The sequence below is a fragment of the Danio aesculapii genome, chromosome 21, assembly GCF_903798145.1.
Source record: "Danio aesculapii chromosome 21, fDanAes4.1, whole genome shotgun sequence".
Classification (NCBI taxonomy): domain Eukaryota; kingdom Metazoa; phylum Chordata; class Actinopteri; order Cypriniformes; family Danionidae; genus Danio; species Danio aesculapii.
In genome coordinates, this window is record NC_079455.1 from 9,967,198 (window position 1) to 9,983,870 (window position 16,673).

General features: G+C 37.6%; 1 protein-coding gene across 1 annotated transcript in view; it reads right to left on the reverse strand.

Annotated features, from left to right (window-relative positions):
- chm (CHM Rab escort protein) overlaps positions 1 to 16,673 on the reverse strand; it is a 122,749-nt gene that overhangs the window by 31,193 nt on the left and 74,883 nt on the right. Inside the window, exons 10-12 of the mRNA XM_056446654.1 lie at positions 14,546 to 14,650; positions 10,612 to 10,675; positions 2,064 to 2,160 (exon numbers count right to left, since the gene is read on the reverse strand). Coding sequence (XP_056302629.1) covers positions 2,064 to 2,160; positions 10,612 to 10,675; positions 14,546 to 14,650 — 266 coding nt within the window. The remainder of the gene's footprint in view (positions 1 to 2,063; positions 2,161 to 10,611; positions 10,676 to 14,545; positions 14,651 to 16,673) is intronic.

Genomic DNA, 16,673 nt, shown 5'->3' on the forward strand with positions numbered 1-16,673 from the left:
GAGGGATGCACTGAGGTAGAAGTGCATTACTTAAAGAGGAACGGCTACGATCCATCTCCCAGTGGGATTGGGATATAGCAAAGCAAACCATAGATCTGATCCAGCTTCCTATCATTTCCTCCTGAACTCAATTCCCAGAGAGAGAGAGAGAGAGAGAGAGAGAAAGTGGAGTTCCGCTGATTAAGCTTTTCATTCCCTCGTGAGGACGGAGTCAGTCGCTGGGGTCTGCGCCAAGACCGCCATACCATCTCCACCTGATCTATTCCCTTCACGATGATTGATAGCAAAATAGCACCAGTATAACCAACACGATAACTTTCATAAATAACAAAAATACAGTTAATGATGGAGTCATCATTGAGGTGGGCAGTCAACTGTGTGCTTTGAAGGACAATTTTGACATTTGGCTTTGTTTAAGGAATGTCAGTGCACATCACTGTGACACGATTTGGAAGATCAGCAATAGCTCAAACCTTGAGTTGCAAAAAAACTAGTTTATTTATACTACCAGTTAAAAATTTGAATTATTAAACATTTTAAAGGAACTCAGAATTCAAATCCCTTGAATGTTTGACAAATAAGCGGTCACTGTGTCATAAAAATATTGTATATACACTACCTGACAAAAGTCTTGTCGCCTATCCAAGTTTTAGGAACAACAAATAATAACTTGACTTTTAGTTGATCATTTGGTATCAGAAGTGGCTAACATGAAAGGCAAAGCCCTCTAGATCAGTGTTTCTCAACCACGTTCGTGGAGGACCACCAGCTCTGCATATTTTCCATGTCTCCTTATCCAAACACACCTGATTCAGATAATCAGCTCATTAGCATAGATTGAAAGACCTGCAATTTTTTAAAAAAACATTTTAAGGTCAAATTAGCCCCATTACTCATTTATTTGTCTTTCGATTTGTTAATAAATAAATGTTTAAATGAGCATTTCATACAAACATTTTAGATGTCAGACAGGTGGGCCTTTAAAAATTGACTGGCGAAAGAAGTGGGCTTCTTGAGAACCCCTACACTAAAAGACCCTAATAAACAGTTAACAGTTGGGATAATAATGAGGATCCAAACCATGCAAAGCTTTATAGGTCAATATGAGAATTTTGTAATCTATCTAAAATCTGATATTAAGCCATTGCAATTGACTCTACAGGTCAGGACACACCAAGCCAATGGCAAACAACTAGCGCTGACGAAACCCAACTGTGCCGTTGCCTTTAAATTGCAATTTAGGCTGAATGCTATTACATAGCAAAATAGCAAGTAAAATATTATGCTCTGTCATCATGGCAAAAACAAAAGAATTATTATTATAACTATTATGTTTTTAAAAAGGCTTAAAAAATCTTCTCTCTGTTAAACAGCACTAAGGAAATATTTGAAAAAAAAAATCCTGTACTGTATATAAGCTTCATTCATTCACTCATTGATTCATTTTCTTTTCGGCTTAGTGCCTTTAGTAATCAGGGGTTGCCACAGCGGAATGAATTGCCAACTTATCCAGCGTATGTTTTAAGCATTTTTATGCATTCCAGCTGCAACCCATCACTGGAAAACACCCAAACACACTCACATTCCCACTTATACACTAAGCTTACCCAATTCACCTATATTGCATGTCTTTGGACTTGTGAGGAAAACCGGAGCACCAGGAGGAAACCCACGCGAACACGGGGAGAACATGCAAACTCCACACAGAAATGCCAACGGACCCAGCCGAGGCTCAAACCAGTGACCTTTTTGCTGTGAGGTGACATCGCTACCCACTGTGCTACTGCGCTTCCCTGTATATAAGCTTTATTTACAAAAATGAATTTTTATGTTCCTACCTAATATTGCACGTTATCTATTGCATACATGTTGATACATTGGCAGAAATGAGAATTGTAAATTGTTTGGAAATCATTATCTTCAAGTAAGCAAGAAGGGTCAGGGTTTACATCACGTTACAACATTTCAATGGTGGGTAACATGTTGAATTTACAATATGATTATCGTAGAATGTATAATGATGCAGTTTGTGTGATCGTTGTATATGCGATGAAACAACTTACAGGTGCCAGGCATGCAGGTCATGGAGGACGAACACAGCTCAACCATCCTCACAGCTGGTCCAGACGATTTCACAGGAGGAACGGTCACCAAAGAGATCTGCCAGTTAATATGGAAAAACATTACTACTTAAAGGGATAGTTCAGTCAAAAATGAAATTTCTGTCATCATTTACTCAGCCTTTGCTTGGCACAAAGCTTTCTTCTGTTGAACACAAATAAATATATTTAGCAAACTGCTAGTCATTGACTACTAAGAATGTCAATGGCTACCAGTTTCCAATATTCATCAAAATAAATATTTGTTTAGTTCAACAAAGTGGCAACATCCCGCTCTCCCTCGTGAAGCTAATACAGAAGTTACTGAAACGGAACTTTTCTGCAAAATAGAACACATGTTTAATGACCCCAATGTTAAAAGGGTCAACTTTATAACAGGAAACAAGGTGCTTACAGCCTGGTATACAAAAAACGATTTTAGTGTATACAGCTAATATTACTAGCTAATATTAATTTTTATGACAACTGTGAAAGGGTCATTTTCTTTTTTAACTCATCCGTTTCATTTATCTTAAGTCTGAATAAATAAGGGCGTGGCCACTTGAGTGACAGCTATTCTCGCTGCTCACCAACTACATTTGACTATACATAGTCAATATATATAGTCAGACTAAATATACACAGACTATATTTGAAGAATTTGGAAGTAATTCCCATGTTCCTCCTGTATAAAAACATCATAAGAACAGTCTTTAGTGGATCAAAGTATTACAACAGTGTTTTTAAAAGTCTAAACACTTTATTGATATAGTGTACAACCAAGCACATGTGGTCAGAACACAAACGAGTCGCAGGTAATGAAGTATTACGCGTTTCTCCCAAAGAAAAGCCCATCTGAGCAAAATGCTAGCAGGTGTCTGTAGCTCCGCTCACGCTCTGCCTCTACCCTTTTTTGGTTACCCTCGATCGGCGCGATGACATGTGAACAAAATGGTGCCATGTTTGACCATGCCCCCTTGTAGCTTCATTTGCGCTTTTCAGAAACCTATTAGTGACATCACAGATACTACGTCCATAATTTTTACAGTCTATGGGTTCAACAGGTAAATTAAACATGTTTAAACATAAAGGTTTAACACAATTTGAGGGTGAGTATATCATTTTTGAGTGAACTAGATCTGACAGTTTACTAAATAATAATAATAGAAAAAAAATAATTTCTTAAAGAAGCAGTTCACCCTCCTAATTTAATCACCTTTAAGCCATCCTTGGTGTGTATGACTTTCTTCTTTCAAATGAAAACAAGTTGGAGAAGTTTAACATTTTTTCTTGGCTTTTTCGTGGTGTATAATTTTGTTGGCTAGTGGCTTTTATTTTAAAGCTTCTAAAAAAGCAAAAATCTGTCATCACTGATTAACTACAGTGCATCCGGAAAGTATTCATAGCGCTTACATTTTTCCACATTTTTTTATGTTACTGCCTTATTCCAGAATGAATTAAATTCATTTATTTCCTCAAAATTCTACACACAATACCCCATAATGACAATGTGAAAAAAGATTTTTGAAATCTTTCCAAATTTATTAAAAATAAAAAAACCTGAAAAATCACATGTACATAAGTATTCACAGCCTTTGCCATGAAGCTCTAAATTGAGCTCAGGTACATTCTGTTTCCACTGATCATTCTTGAGATGTTTCAGCAGCTTAATTGGAGTTCACTTTGGTAAATTCAGTTGACTGGACATGATTTGAAAAGGCATACACCTGTCTATATGAGGTCCCAGGGTTGACAGTGCATGCCAAAGCACAAACCATGCATGAAGACAAAGGAATTGTCTGTAGACCACTAAGACAGGATTGTCTTAAGGCACAAGGCTGGGGAAGGTTACAGAAAAATTTCTGCTGCTCTGAAAGCTCTAATGAGCACAGTGGCCTCCATCATTCATAAGTGGAAGATGTTTGGAACCACCAGGACTCTTCCTAGAGCTGGCAGGCCATCTAAGCTGAGTGATCGGGGGAGAAGGGCCTTAGTCAGGGAAGTGATTAATAACCCGATGGTCACTGAGCTCAAGGCGTTCTTCTGTGGAGAGGGGAGAAACTTACAGAAGGACAACCATCTGTGCAGAAATCGACCAATCAGGCCTGTATGGTAGAGTGGCCAGACAGAAGCCATTCCTAGTCTGGAATTTGCCAAAAGGCATCTGAAGGACTCTCAGACCATAAGAAACAAAATTCTCTGGTCCGAGACTAAAATTGAACTCTTTGGAGTGAATGCCAGGCATTACGTTTGAAGAAAACCAGGCACCGCTCATCACCAGGCTAGAGGGAAAGATGAATGCAGCAATGTACAGAGACATCCTGAATGAAAACCTGTTTCAGAGTGCTCTTGACCTCAGACTGGGGCGACGGTTCATCTTCCAGCAGGACAATGACCCAAAGCACACAGCCAAAACATCAATGGAGTGGCTTCACAACAACTCGGAGAATGTCCTTGAGTGGCCCAGCCAGAGCCCAGACCTAAATCCTATTAAACATCTCTGGAGAGATCTGAAAATGGATTGCCATCCAACCTGATAGAGCTTGAGATGTACTGCAAAGAGTAATGGGCAAAAATTCCCAAAGACAGGTGTGCCAAGCTTGTGGCATCATATTCAAAAAGACTTGAGGCTGTAATTGCTGCCAACGGTGCATCAACAAAGTACTGAGCAAAGGCAGTGAATACTTATGTACATGTGATTTTTCAGGTTTTTTATTTGTGCTAAATTTGCAACAATTTAAAAAAAATCTTTTTTCTCATTGTCATAAATTTAATCCATTTTGGAATAAGGCTGTAACATTAAAGAAAGTGGAAAAAGTGAAGCGCTATAAATACTTTCCGGATGCACTGTATCCATTAAACTAAATTAAATGAGCTTTAAACTAAACTAATTAAACTATTTACCGTTTTTAGGTTATCCTCGGTCGAAGTGACAACGCGTGTACAAAATGGTGCCACGTTTGACCACGTCCACTTGTACAAATGTGTACTAAATGTTTCTACCCGTCTTACGTCATACCTTGTATATGTCAGTCATGTGAAATGTGCATTTGTAGGTCAACGGAAGTCAGTGATTAAAGTATATAATTAAAGAATTTGAATGATTTCGTTACAAAAAATATAATTAATTCTTCTTTATAATATTTGCGTTTGCCCCCTGGGGGTGTATGGGTTAGTTTTAAGACAGATTTTAGCACTTTTGAAAGCTTCTAAATAAAAGCCACTAGACAACACCATTGTATAACATGGACGAGGCAGGAAAAATAGTAAAACTTCTCTGAATGTGTTTATCTGAAAGAAAAAAATATACATTGTCGATGGCTTAAGACATATTAAATTATGGGATAATTTTTATTTATATTTTTGGGTGAATTATTCTTTAAGCCAGGGGTGTCAAACTCCTGGAGGGTCGCTGCCCTGCACAGTTTAGTTCCAACCCTGCTTCAAAACACTTAAGCTGCAGTCACATGGTACTTTTCTCCCCATAGACTTCCTTTCATACACACGCGAATACGTCACACTGGAAACGCAAACTTGTGCAACAACTTTCGCAGTTCGCTGCATTGGAAAGTTCAAGCTTGGTGAACTCTGACCAGCAAAATCGCATCATATGACTGCGTGAGACCAACTGAATATCAAAACATGACCTCTCTGGACAGAAATTTAAAACATAGACCAATCGCTAGCTTTTTTTTTATTTCTAATCATCTTGTTTAATCCAGCCCCTTTCCGCAGTGCCATACAACAGAATTTTGCATGCTCAAACAGCTCTACAAACAAGTGTGTTTATGAATATACAGCGGGTAACACATTCTTTTTCTCAGAAAACATATTTGTAAAGGTGTTGTTGACTTGAAATTTTCCCCGGATGTTGGTAAAAACCAAAGAAATTCACATTTGCAAAGAAAACAAATATAATTACTTTACAAATTAGGTTATGTGTAATAAAATGAAATGAAAATGAAAAAAGTATTGAACACATAAGAAAGGAAGGTGTAGAAAGGCAGTGAAAAACTGGACAGCAGTTGAAAACTCTCAGCTGAATAGTTATTCAGCAACCCTTTGCCGTTCCTCATTGTAAATTAATATTAGTTGCTTCGATCCAATATCTACATTAGCAGGATGATGAAGATAAATCCATGGTGAACATTTCACCAAGATAATGATAAAAAACACAGCCAAGAAAACTCTCAAATGCTTTCAGAGAAAGAAAATCAAGCTGTAGAATAGTCCAGCCAATCACCTGACTTGAATCCAATAAAGAATCCAAAATAAAGATCAGATTTGAAAGAAGTGACCCACAAAACCATCAAGATTTTTACACTCTGTTGCATGTGACTTCATTCTCTAGATGAGAGGCGTCTTTAAGCTGCCATCAACAAAAAAGCATTTTAAATAAAATTATATTAAATACGTTTCATTACAGGATCTATATAATCCAGTTTTTGCATTGCAGACAATGTTTTTATACAGTTGTAGGGTTAAAACTGCTTTTTAAGTCAAGTCTAAATGCGAGAAGACGACACACAAAAAGTGTGAAAGAGTAAGCGTCGGCCGAACACTCGTTTGGGGACTGTCATTCCAAAGGACGAGCGGCTAATTAAAACCAGCCTGAATATTTAATTACGTTTTGTCACGCACAGTCATGTAATATTCCATTTCCACACTGTGTCAAGACACTGATATTAATTTCTGTTCGCCGAGGCTAATGAGCATAAATTACACCCACTTTTCCTTCCTCTTCTGATCTGCTTTGAATATTCAAGCACAGATTCCTTACGGGGAGCAAATTGGGCTGAGATTCAAAAGGTATGCTCGCCTATTGCTGTACTCTGGTGGACGGCACTCAAATTAGCCTAAGAGGACGCCTGCGTGTCACCATCCCCTCTCAAAACAGAGCGATTTATTTATTCAATTGTAAACCAGTAAAAGCAAACAGAATTACTGTCCTTTCATTGAACCGGTTATTTTTTGCCTCTCGTAATTCACTTTGGAATGTTATGCTCAAGAACGGGATGTCAGAACTATTGTAACGATCCCACAAATCGGCTCTGATGTTTTGTTGCTCCTATGCCTGCCAAATCTTGGACGTGTCCCAAGAATCCATCGAAATGTGATGTGCGGCATAAAAAAGATGTAATGCAATACAAGTTGAAAAGCAAAAGTGCAAGGCTGGCTAAAAACGCACCACACAAACACGCACACACAGTGGAGATGGGTCAATGCCCTTTAAATGCGCATGTGGATATGCAAGAAAGCATTAAAAGGAAACGCAGATAGTGAGAGAGAGAGAGAGAGAAAGAGAGAGAGAGAGGGAGAGAGAGAGAGAGAGAGAGAGAGAGAGAGAGAGAGAGAGAGAGAGAGAGAGAGAGAGAGAGAGAGAGAGAGAGAGAGAGAGACATAACCAAAAGAAAGAAACCACCAAAAGAATAAATGTGAATTAATACAATTTCTAATTAAAAAAGGCGTTTTCAAGATTGAACTAAAACTAAATTAAAAAAGCTTTTTGTTGATGTATGGTTTGTTAGGATATGAAAATATTTGTCAGAGATACAACTATTTGAAAATCAGAGGGTTAAAAAAAAAAAATCTAAATTTTGAGAAAAATTGCCTTTAAAAAGTTGTCTACACTCACCAGCCATTTTATTTGGTACACCTGTCAAACTGCTTGTTTATGCAAATTTCTAATCAGCCAATCCCATGGCTGCAACTCAATGCATTTAGGCAAGGTCAAGATGACTTGCTGCCGTTCAAACTGAGCATCAGAATGGGGGAAAAAGATAATTTAAAGAGCCCATATTATGGGTTTTTGAAAATGCCCTTCCATGTAGTGTGTACCACAGCTCTAAGTGAAGTGAAATATCCAGCTAAGGCTTAAATCTGTAAGTGTACAGTGTTTAAAACTATTGATTCATCTATAAAAGAGTCGACTCATAGTGCTTCAAACGAGTCGCCTTGATAACGAGTCATTAGGTGTTTCGCGATGACGCAGCCACGAAACACAAGCCTCGCCAGTAGTTACTCGCGCAAACCAGGGAGATTTGAAACCTGCGGCCCCGCCCACTAACACAGAAAAAACACTAGACACACACACACAGACGCCGCCGGTCCAATGAAGTCACGCTGTGCTCAGATGGATAATATTGACAGTCTCTACCCAAAGATGAGTTGTTAACCTGGTACAGTACACGTGGTTACTCTTTATATTCTCTTATCACATGTAAGCCACGTTAAAAACGCGACGCGTGCCGCTTTGTTTACGGATTTAACGTTAAAGGCTTTTGTGAGCTCGCGTTCCACTGCCGTTTGTCGTTGCTATGGCGATCGATCATAAGCTAGGAGACAGGACACTCGTGTCACTTTCCCTAGTTCTTCTGAGGAGCGTTGTGTGTGTGTGTGTGTGTGTGTGAGAGAGAGAGAGAGAGAGAGAGAGAGAGAGAGAGAGAGAGAGAGAGAGAGAGAGAGAGACTCGCGTCGCTTTCCCTAGTTCTTCTGAGGAGCGTTGTGTGTGTGTGAGAGAGAGAGAGACTCGCGTCGCTTTCCCTAGTTTTTCTGAGGAGCGTTGTGTGTGTGTGAGAGAGAGAGAGAGAGAGAGAGAGAGAGAGAGAGACTCGCGTCGCTTTCCCTAGTTCTTCTGAGGAGCGTTGTGTGTGTGTGTGTGTGTGTGTGAGAGAGAGAGAGGGAGAGGGAGAGAGAGAGACTCGCGTCGATCTCCCCAGTTCTTCTGAGGAGGATTGTGTGTGTGTGTGTGAAAAAAGCCTTACACTATGAAGCGCGTGTGCACTGTGACTACTTTTATATAGTTGATTACCAGCTGGGCATTTCACTCTGTCTCGTGCTGAAGGCTGTCACTGTCGACCAATCGCAGCAGGCTGTCATCGGTCCAATCAGCGCAGATTAGCTTCGCGCTGAGGAGGGGGTTGGGAACAAATGAATCGCTGAACGATTCATATGGGAGTCGTTGGGATAATTAGGTAAAAATAAATGCAGGTTATAAGACCATCAAAGTGTTTTATGACCTTGCATGCATATTAGACTGTTGTTGGAGACCCTTACAACCTAAATATGACCCTATTTCATGTATAATATGGGCTCTTTAAGTGACTTTGAACATGGCATGGTTCTTGGTGCCAGACGGGCTGATCTGAGTATTTCAGAAACTGATGATCTTCTGGGATTTTCATGCACAACCATATCTAGAGTTTACAGGGAATAGTTCGAAAAAGATAAAATTTCCAGTGAGCAACAGTTCTGTGGGCACAAATGCCTTGTTGATGCCAGAGGTCAGAGGAGAATGGTTAGACTGGTTCGAGCTGATAGAAGGGCAACAGTAACCCAAATATCTCGTTACAACCGAGGTATACTGAAGAGCATCTCTGAACACGTCCAACCTAGAGGCGGATGGGCTACAGCAGCAGAAGACTACACCAGGTGCCACTCCTATCAGCTAAGAACAGGAAACTGAGGCTACAATTTGCAAAGGCTCACCAAAATTAGACAATAGAAGATTTGAAAAACGTTGCCTGGTCTGAAGAGTCTCAATTTCTGCTGCGATATTCGGATAGTAGGGTCAGAATTTGGTGTCAACAACATGAAAGCATGGATCCATCCTGCCTTGGCATGGATCAACGGTTCAGGCTGGTGGTGGTGTAATGATGTAGGGGATATTGTTTTGGCACACTTTGGGCCCATTAGTATCAATTGAGCATCGTGTCAAAGCCACAGCCTACCTAAGTATTGCTGCTGACCATGCCCATCCCTTTATGACCACAGTGTACCCATCTTCTGATGGCTACTTCAAGCAGGATAACGCACACCATGTCACACAATTCTAATCATCTCAGACTGGTTTCTTGAAAATGACAATGAGTTTACTGTGCTCAAATAGACCCCACAGTCTCCAGATCTCAATCCAATAGAGCACCTTTGGGATGTGGTGGAACGGGAGATTCGCATCATGGATCTTCAGCCAACAAATCTGCAAGAGTTACGTGATGCTATCATGTCAATATGGACCAAAATCTCTTGAGGAATATTTCCAGTACCTTGTTGAATCTATACCATGAAGGATTAAGGCAGCTCTGAAGACAAAAGGGGTCCAACCCAGTACTAGAAAGGTGTACCTAATAAAGGGGCAAGTGAGTGTACATGAAGTGTTTAGCAATGCATATTTCTAATCATTTTTGACATTTTTTTATATATTTAGCAGTAGTAAATTATTAAAATATTTTTCATTTAAGATGATCTTAATCCTAATGATTTTGGCATGAAAAATAAATCTATAAATCTGACCCATAAAGCGTAATTTTGGCTATTTTCAAAAATATACCCATGCAACATAAGATAAACATAAAACATGGTTTGGTGGTCCAGGCTCACAAATGACAGATTAAAATTGTTACAACATCAGTACAATTAAATGAAATAATAGAGGGAAAAAAGAAAGTTTATAAAAAAACCCCAAATGAACAGTATATATATAAAAACCAAGAAATGGTGCTTTATACTGTACCTGCTGGTCAGATTCTGAAGGCATCACAGATCTGTCTGTGATTAACACTGCTCGAGATATCTGCCTGTGAAATCGATGAAACAGATTTGGAATTAAAATCCTCAAAAAAGAAAAGGTGAATAAGAACAAGAATGATTACAGGCAGAGACCATATATAATGAATCAGATTATCTGAAATAAGAAAAGTCTAAATGACCCTAATCACACTTTGCTTTTTCAATTTACAGTAATCGCAATGAACAGACCTTCCAAAAACCTCTCATATCATTTCTGAACCAGTAGAGGACTTTTTTGTGTGTCTAGCACAATGGATTTGGTTTAAGAAACTCACAACCCAGTGAGGATTGTCATCACTAACCTTGTAAGTATGGATATGTGTTAGATACTAAACAACCTTACAAAAGTCTAGTCGTCGATCACAGTTGTAAGAGCAACAAATAGTAACTTGACTTCTAGTTGATAATTTGGAAAAATGTCAGAAGGTCAATTTTTCAGATGAATCGTCTGTTGTACTGCACCCCAATCATCACAAATACTGCAGAAAACCTATTGGAACCTGCATGGGCCTAAGATTCTCACAGAAATCAATCAAGTTTGGTTGAAGGAAAAGTCATGGTTTGGGGTTACAATCAGTATGGGGGTGTAAGCGAGATATGCAGAGTAGATGGCAACATCAACAGCCTGAGGTATCAAGACATTTGTGCTGCCCATCACATTACAAACCACAGGAGAGGGCAAAGTTCCTGAAAGCAAAGAAGGTCAAGGTGCTCCAGAATTGGCCAGCCCAGTCACAAGACATGAACATTATTAAGCATGTCTGGGGTAAGATGAAGTAGGAGGCATTAAATATGAATCCAAAGAATCTTGATGAACTGCAAGATTCCTGCAAGAACGCTTTCTTTGCCATTCCAGATGACTTTATTAAGTTATTTGAGTCATTGCAGAGATGTATGGATGCAGTCCTCCAAGCTCACGTGAGTCATACACAATATTCATTCTTTTTCCACTGCACCAGGACTATTCTATACTAAGATATTCTATACTGTACATTATTTCTGTTAAATGACAAGACTTTTGTCTAAGCAAAGTCAGACGTTACTGTCCTAATTAAATAATTAAAAATCAAAGCATGATCATATTTTATTTTGGTAAAATAAGCGTAATCTAAAGGTCTTTGCCTTTCATATAAGCCACTTCTGATAAGTTATTATTTGTTGTTCCTAAAACTTGGATAGGTGACAAGACTTTTGTCAGGTAGTGTATATGTTTTCACTGATAACTCTTTCACATCTGTTGTGTTTCCCAGATGAAATATAATTAAAAAGTTTTTGAAACAATGACAAATAAAAACGCAACGTGTTTATTTTTTTTTTATTTACATCATGCTGTCAGATTATACAGACTAATCATATGGACTGCTTTTATAATGCTTTAATGATAGTTTTGGTGGCATTCATTACTATATACACTATACTATATATTTGATCATATGGAAGTGTACCGGATGAACACTATTTAAAAATATCTGATTTAGCATTTCATGTCATACGCTCCAGCAATTATACAGATATTCACGTAACTTAAACTGGAAAGTCAACCTTATTCAACACACTGATTATAGACTGTGAAATGTAAAAACTGAAGATAATAGACACTTTATATCAGAAAAACAATTTATGGTTTTTATGTACAAAATGACAGTTTCTCATTATTATCACAGTATGTCATTTTTTCCAATAGAGGGCACATAATCACAACAAACAAAGGTGTAGTTTGATGATTCAGTGACTGAGTATTGAATCATGGGAGTTTTCGTCTTCATTACATCATATGGGACTCCTGCAGATATCATGTTGATGGATTAGCTAAAGGGCCCTATCATACACCTGGCGCAATAGGGCGCAAGACCTGTTTGCTCTGACGTGTTGCTATTTTCAGACCAATGCAACCTTAATTTTCCCGTTTTCTGCCATGTTGTTTAAATAGCAAATTCATTTGCGCCACTTTGTGGACTCATGGGTGTTTCAGTCTAGAAAAGAGGTATGTTAAGGTGCATTGTTGGCATGTTGCTATTTTGAGGAACTAAAACAGACTGTGCAATAGACCAACTGAAAGCAGGTCTAAAGTCCAGCGCAGAGCACGTTAGTTGTGCGCCTTGCTTACACATTGCTTAAAACATGCAGGATATACAGCAATAAGCAAAAATATTTTATTAGAATTAAAGGATTAAAATATTTTTAAATGTATTATTTTCTTTTTTTAGTTTATTCATGACAATTCGCTTGTGTATAATGTTATCATTAGTAGAATTATTATTTATTATATGCATATTTATATGTGTTTTATTAAATACAAGCTTAGATTTGTCCACCTGTCAGGTTTTGGACCATATGGGGCATAGCATGTGTATTTGGATTTAACTTTTTTGACCCCACTTTGATATTATTGTTTATTTATTTGTTTGAAGGAAGTTAGAACTGAATTTAGAAATAGTTTTGAAACAAATCTTTGCGCTTACCAAACAAAATTAATTATGTTGGTTAATGTCTGGGCGTACAACATGTTTCCCTATCCATGAAAGAGAAAAAGTGAAAGTTAAAGTAAAGGCAGATTGGAAGAGGCTCATTCTTTATCCTTGCACTGCAGATTATATGTTTAACTGTTTTCTCGCAAGTGCCACGTTCAGTTTTTCCTCTTACAAAGTCCGGCATGGCGCAACGCAACTCACTTCTAAAGGGAATGGGAGATGAGACTCCAATTGGTTTATTCTCAAAACACACCCATAACTCATTAAGAGAATAAGCACAGCCCTGTTAGACCACGCGCTGCGGCGCAGGGCATATATTTCTATCCTTAAAATAGCAAAAGTGGATTCGGACATGCCTTTAATGCTTTTGCGCCCCGTGCTTCAGACTTTGTGCCTAGATCGTTAAAAAAGAGCCCAAATTAACTCATGGTTAATGGGTGCATTAACTCTATCACACATAAGTTCTAAATACTCCACATGACCCTTCTGCTTGAGTTTTTTATTGTGACCATTATTAAGAATACATCACTTTAAAAGTTTCCATGGTGATACATCAAGTGACACACCACAGCCCCAATGATCTACCCATATAGTATGTTGTGTTTTTTTTTTTTCAATTTTATTGTGAAATATCTGGCATTCCGATTCTCAAATATGTATTCTATATATTTTTACAAACAGATTAATAATGATCACATTATTTGATACGTGGCGGGTAGTTAGCCTAAGCTGCAGGAGAGATCAGAACTGCTGGATTTACAACATGTTTATTCATAATTTTCTTCGGAACTACATGAAAGTTACTAGCTGTTTAACTCAGAGAGGAATAGAGTAAATGTTCTAGTAACATAAACAGTGTGTATCCTATGTAAATAAAGCACATCATCCAGTTATATTTAAAAATAATTATTATTTCCATCTCCATAGACATCAGCGTGTATTTTACTAATCTTAAATGTTATGTTTTGCTAGTAGTTAGGTTATTTTGAAGTCTGAAACCTAAATACATGTTATTTGTTTGAAAACACTGAAAATTTGTGATTTAAGACAAGCAGGGCATGCATCCTTCTATCCCTTTGAAGTTTATGAGGTGAGTTCTCAATGTTGTAATCACACCGGTGTGATTGTACGCTTCAGACCAGCCTAGACTGACCACACCGGTTTAATTGTACGCGTGAAAGGGTTAATGTTGTTCACATGGCGACACAGTCCATGTAACTATTTAAAATTTCTTATTTGTCTGGATTTGTACATCCTTTGAAACATTTGGGATAATCTAAGTACATAAGTCAGCAAAATGTATAACACTGTTTATTTGGCTTTTGCATTTTGATACAAAAATCTTTCATATTGTGCCTTTAATTACAATAACGAATAGTAATGTCAGTTTTGTGGCATAGTTTTTACCTGTAATCGGTGCTCTGTCTTTGCTCTTCTCTGATGTAGGAATCTTCAACCACAAAATGACTGCAGCCGATCTTCTGGCCACGTGTATCAATCACCGCTTTAACTCTAAAATGTAAGAATACAGAAAATGCATCAAGGTTTAAAAAAAAAAAATGTCCATGGCCCAAATCAGCTTTCTTTTCCCCCACAGCCAACTTTAATCACAAAAGGAGGAGGTGATGGTCAGATTATGATGTGAAGATAAAATATTAAACACTAGATCATCATATATTAGCTGTCTCATTTTTCGAGGGTGAGGTGGTTACTTCTAAAAACGTATTTTAAAGAGAATGACTTGTAGGTTCATGCGTGTCACCACTGGACGCGGTGCTTTGGAATTAAGACAGGGAGGTATGACATTATAGCTACCACGGAATAAATTGTCGACAGTAATAGATTTTTTTAAATTCTATGTATACCATGACATGTAAATAAGTGACCATGGTTAATTCACAAGCTCTGACTGGAGTTTACCTGTTATTTAGATTAACTGTTGTGGAGTGCAAACAGACTAGGAAAATAATGTAACAATAAAATAAATAAATAAATACAGAAATAAAGTAAAACACATAAATAAAATTAAATTATGGCATTAAATGCTTCCAGGGGTTCTCAAACTAGGTCCCGGAGGACCGGTGTCCTCCAGATTTTAGCTCCAACTTGCCTCAACACACCTGCAAGGATGTTTCTAGAAAGCCTAGTAAGAGCTTGATTAGCTAGCCCAGGTGAGTCTGATTGAGGTTGAAACTAAACTTTGGTTAGCTAAAGTTTAAGAACCCCTGGACTATATTGGTCAGAAAAAAGATTGACTTATTGACTATGACACCAAGCAATACAGATTTTAATTTAATATCTGCTCTGTTATTCCTTATTATTTACACAACTGTCCCCAAGCAGCCTCCCGATGGGTCCTAGTGACTGCCACATGCAAAACGTATTCAGGGGCTGCTGTTCTACACTAATACAAATGGAAAAAAAAAGAAAAAGTTAGTTTTAGGTACGAAGCATCAGTTGGGGTCCTAAAATCAAAAGGCTGATTATAATTTATTGTGAGAAGGTGACACTTATGGGAAATAAAAAAAATCTCAAACCTTATATTAACCTGTATATTAACCTGCACATTTACACTTCTCAAAAACAAACAGGACAGTAATTGTAAAATATATATTTAATATAGAGAAAATGACCTTTTCTTTAAAAAACTATAGATAAATTTGATAAGAATTATCATATCATATCATAATAAGAATTTGATATCGAAATGGCTATTACATAAAAGAAAATGGAGAGTGCATACATAAATATGGAGTACTTTGGAATGAGTATGCCATGTCTCTAGTTTATATTTTGCATTGTGGGGTTAAATCCTTTTTGTTTGTGGTTCTATTCATTATACCTCTTTACCCTTTTCATTTCTGGTGGCGAGGAGACAATGGGATTATAAATCCTATCAATAGCGTAATTGTATAACTTTCGTAAAAAGAAATAACTGTATAATTATGATGTAAAATCTGTATGTTGTGCTTCTGGTGACTAGTTTGTTCTGTTCTTTATTACCCCCCCCCCCCTTTTTTTTTTGTTGAAATATAGAATAAATCAGTAGGAGAATAGGTTACTCTGTCTGGTGGTTTATATTAGACAGCTCACTCACTCCATGCTAAAATAAACCTCTCCACTACTTTATTTTTTTTATATTTATATGACAATTTTGCAGATTTAGAGTACATCATGGTCTGTGTGTGTGTGGGAGAGAGAGAGAATGGAGATCTGCAGCAGAGCAGAGCTCAATAATATTCACGACCTATCCAAATATGGTCAATACCGACCTTCTGATTTTATGGGTATGGTTTTACCCATTTTATGGGTATTCTGATTTTATGAGTAATAAATGAGCATATAAAAACATTTCTGGAGAATTTTTTAACTTACCTAAGCCAAACACCTACAATGTAGATATCGGAGAATAATTCAACCTAATGAATCAATGCAGTATATTGTACCTTTAAATAATCGTGACTATGATTTTTCCCAGAATCAAGCAGCGCTTCAGCAAAATACAATTTTAGTCATACCCCTACCCATATTTAGA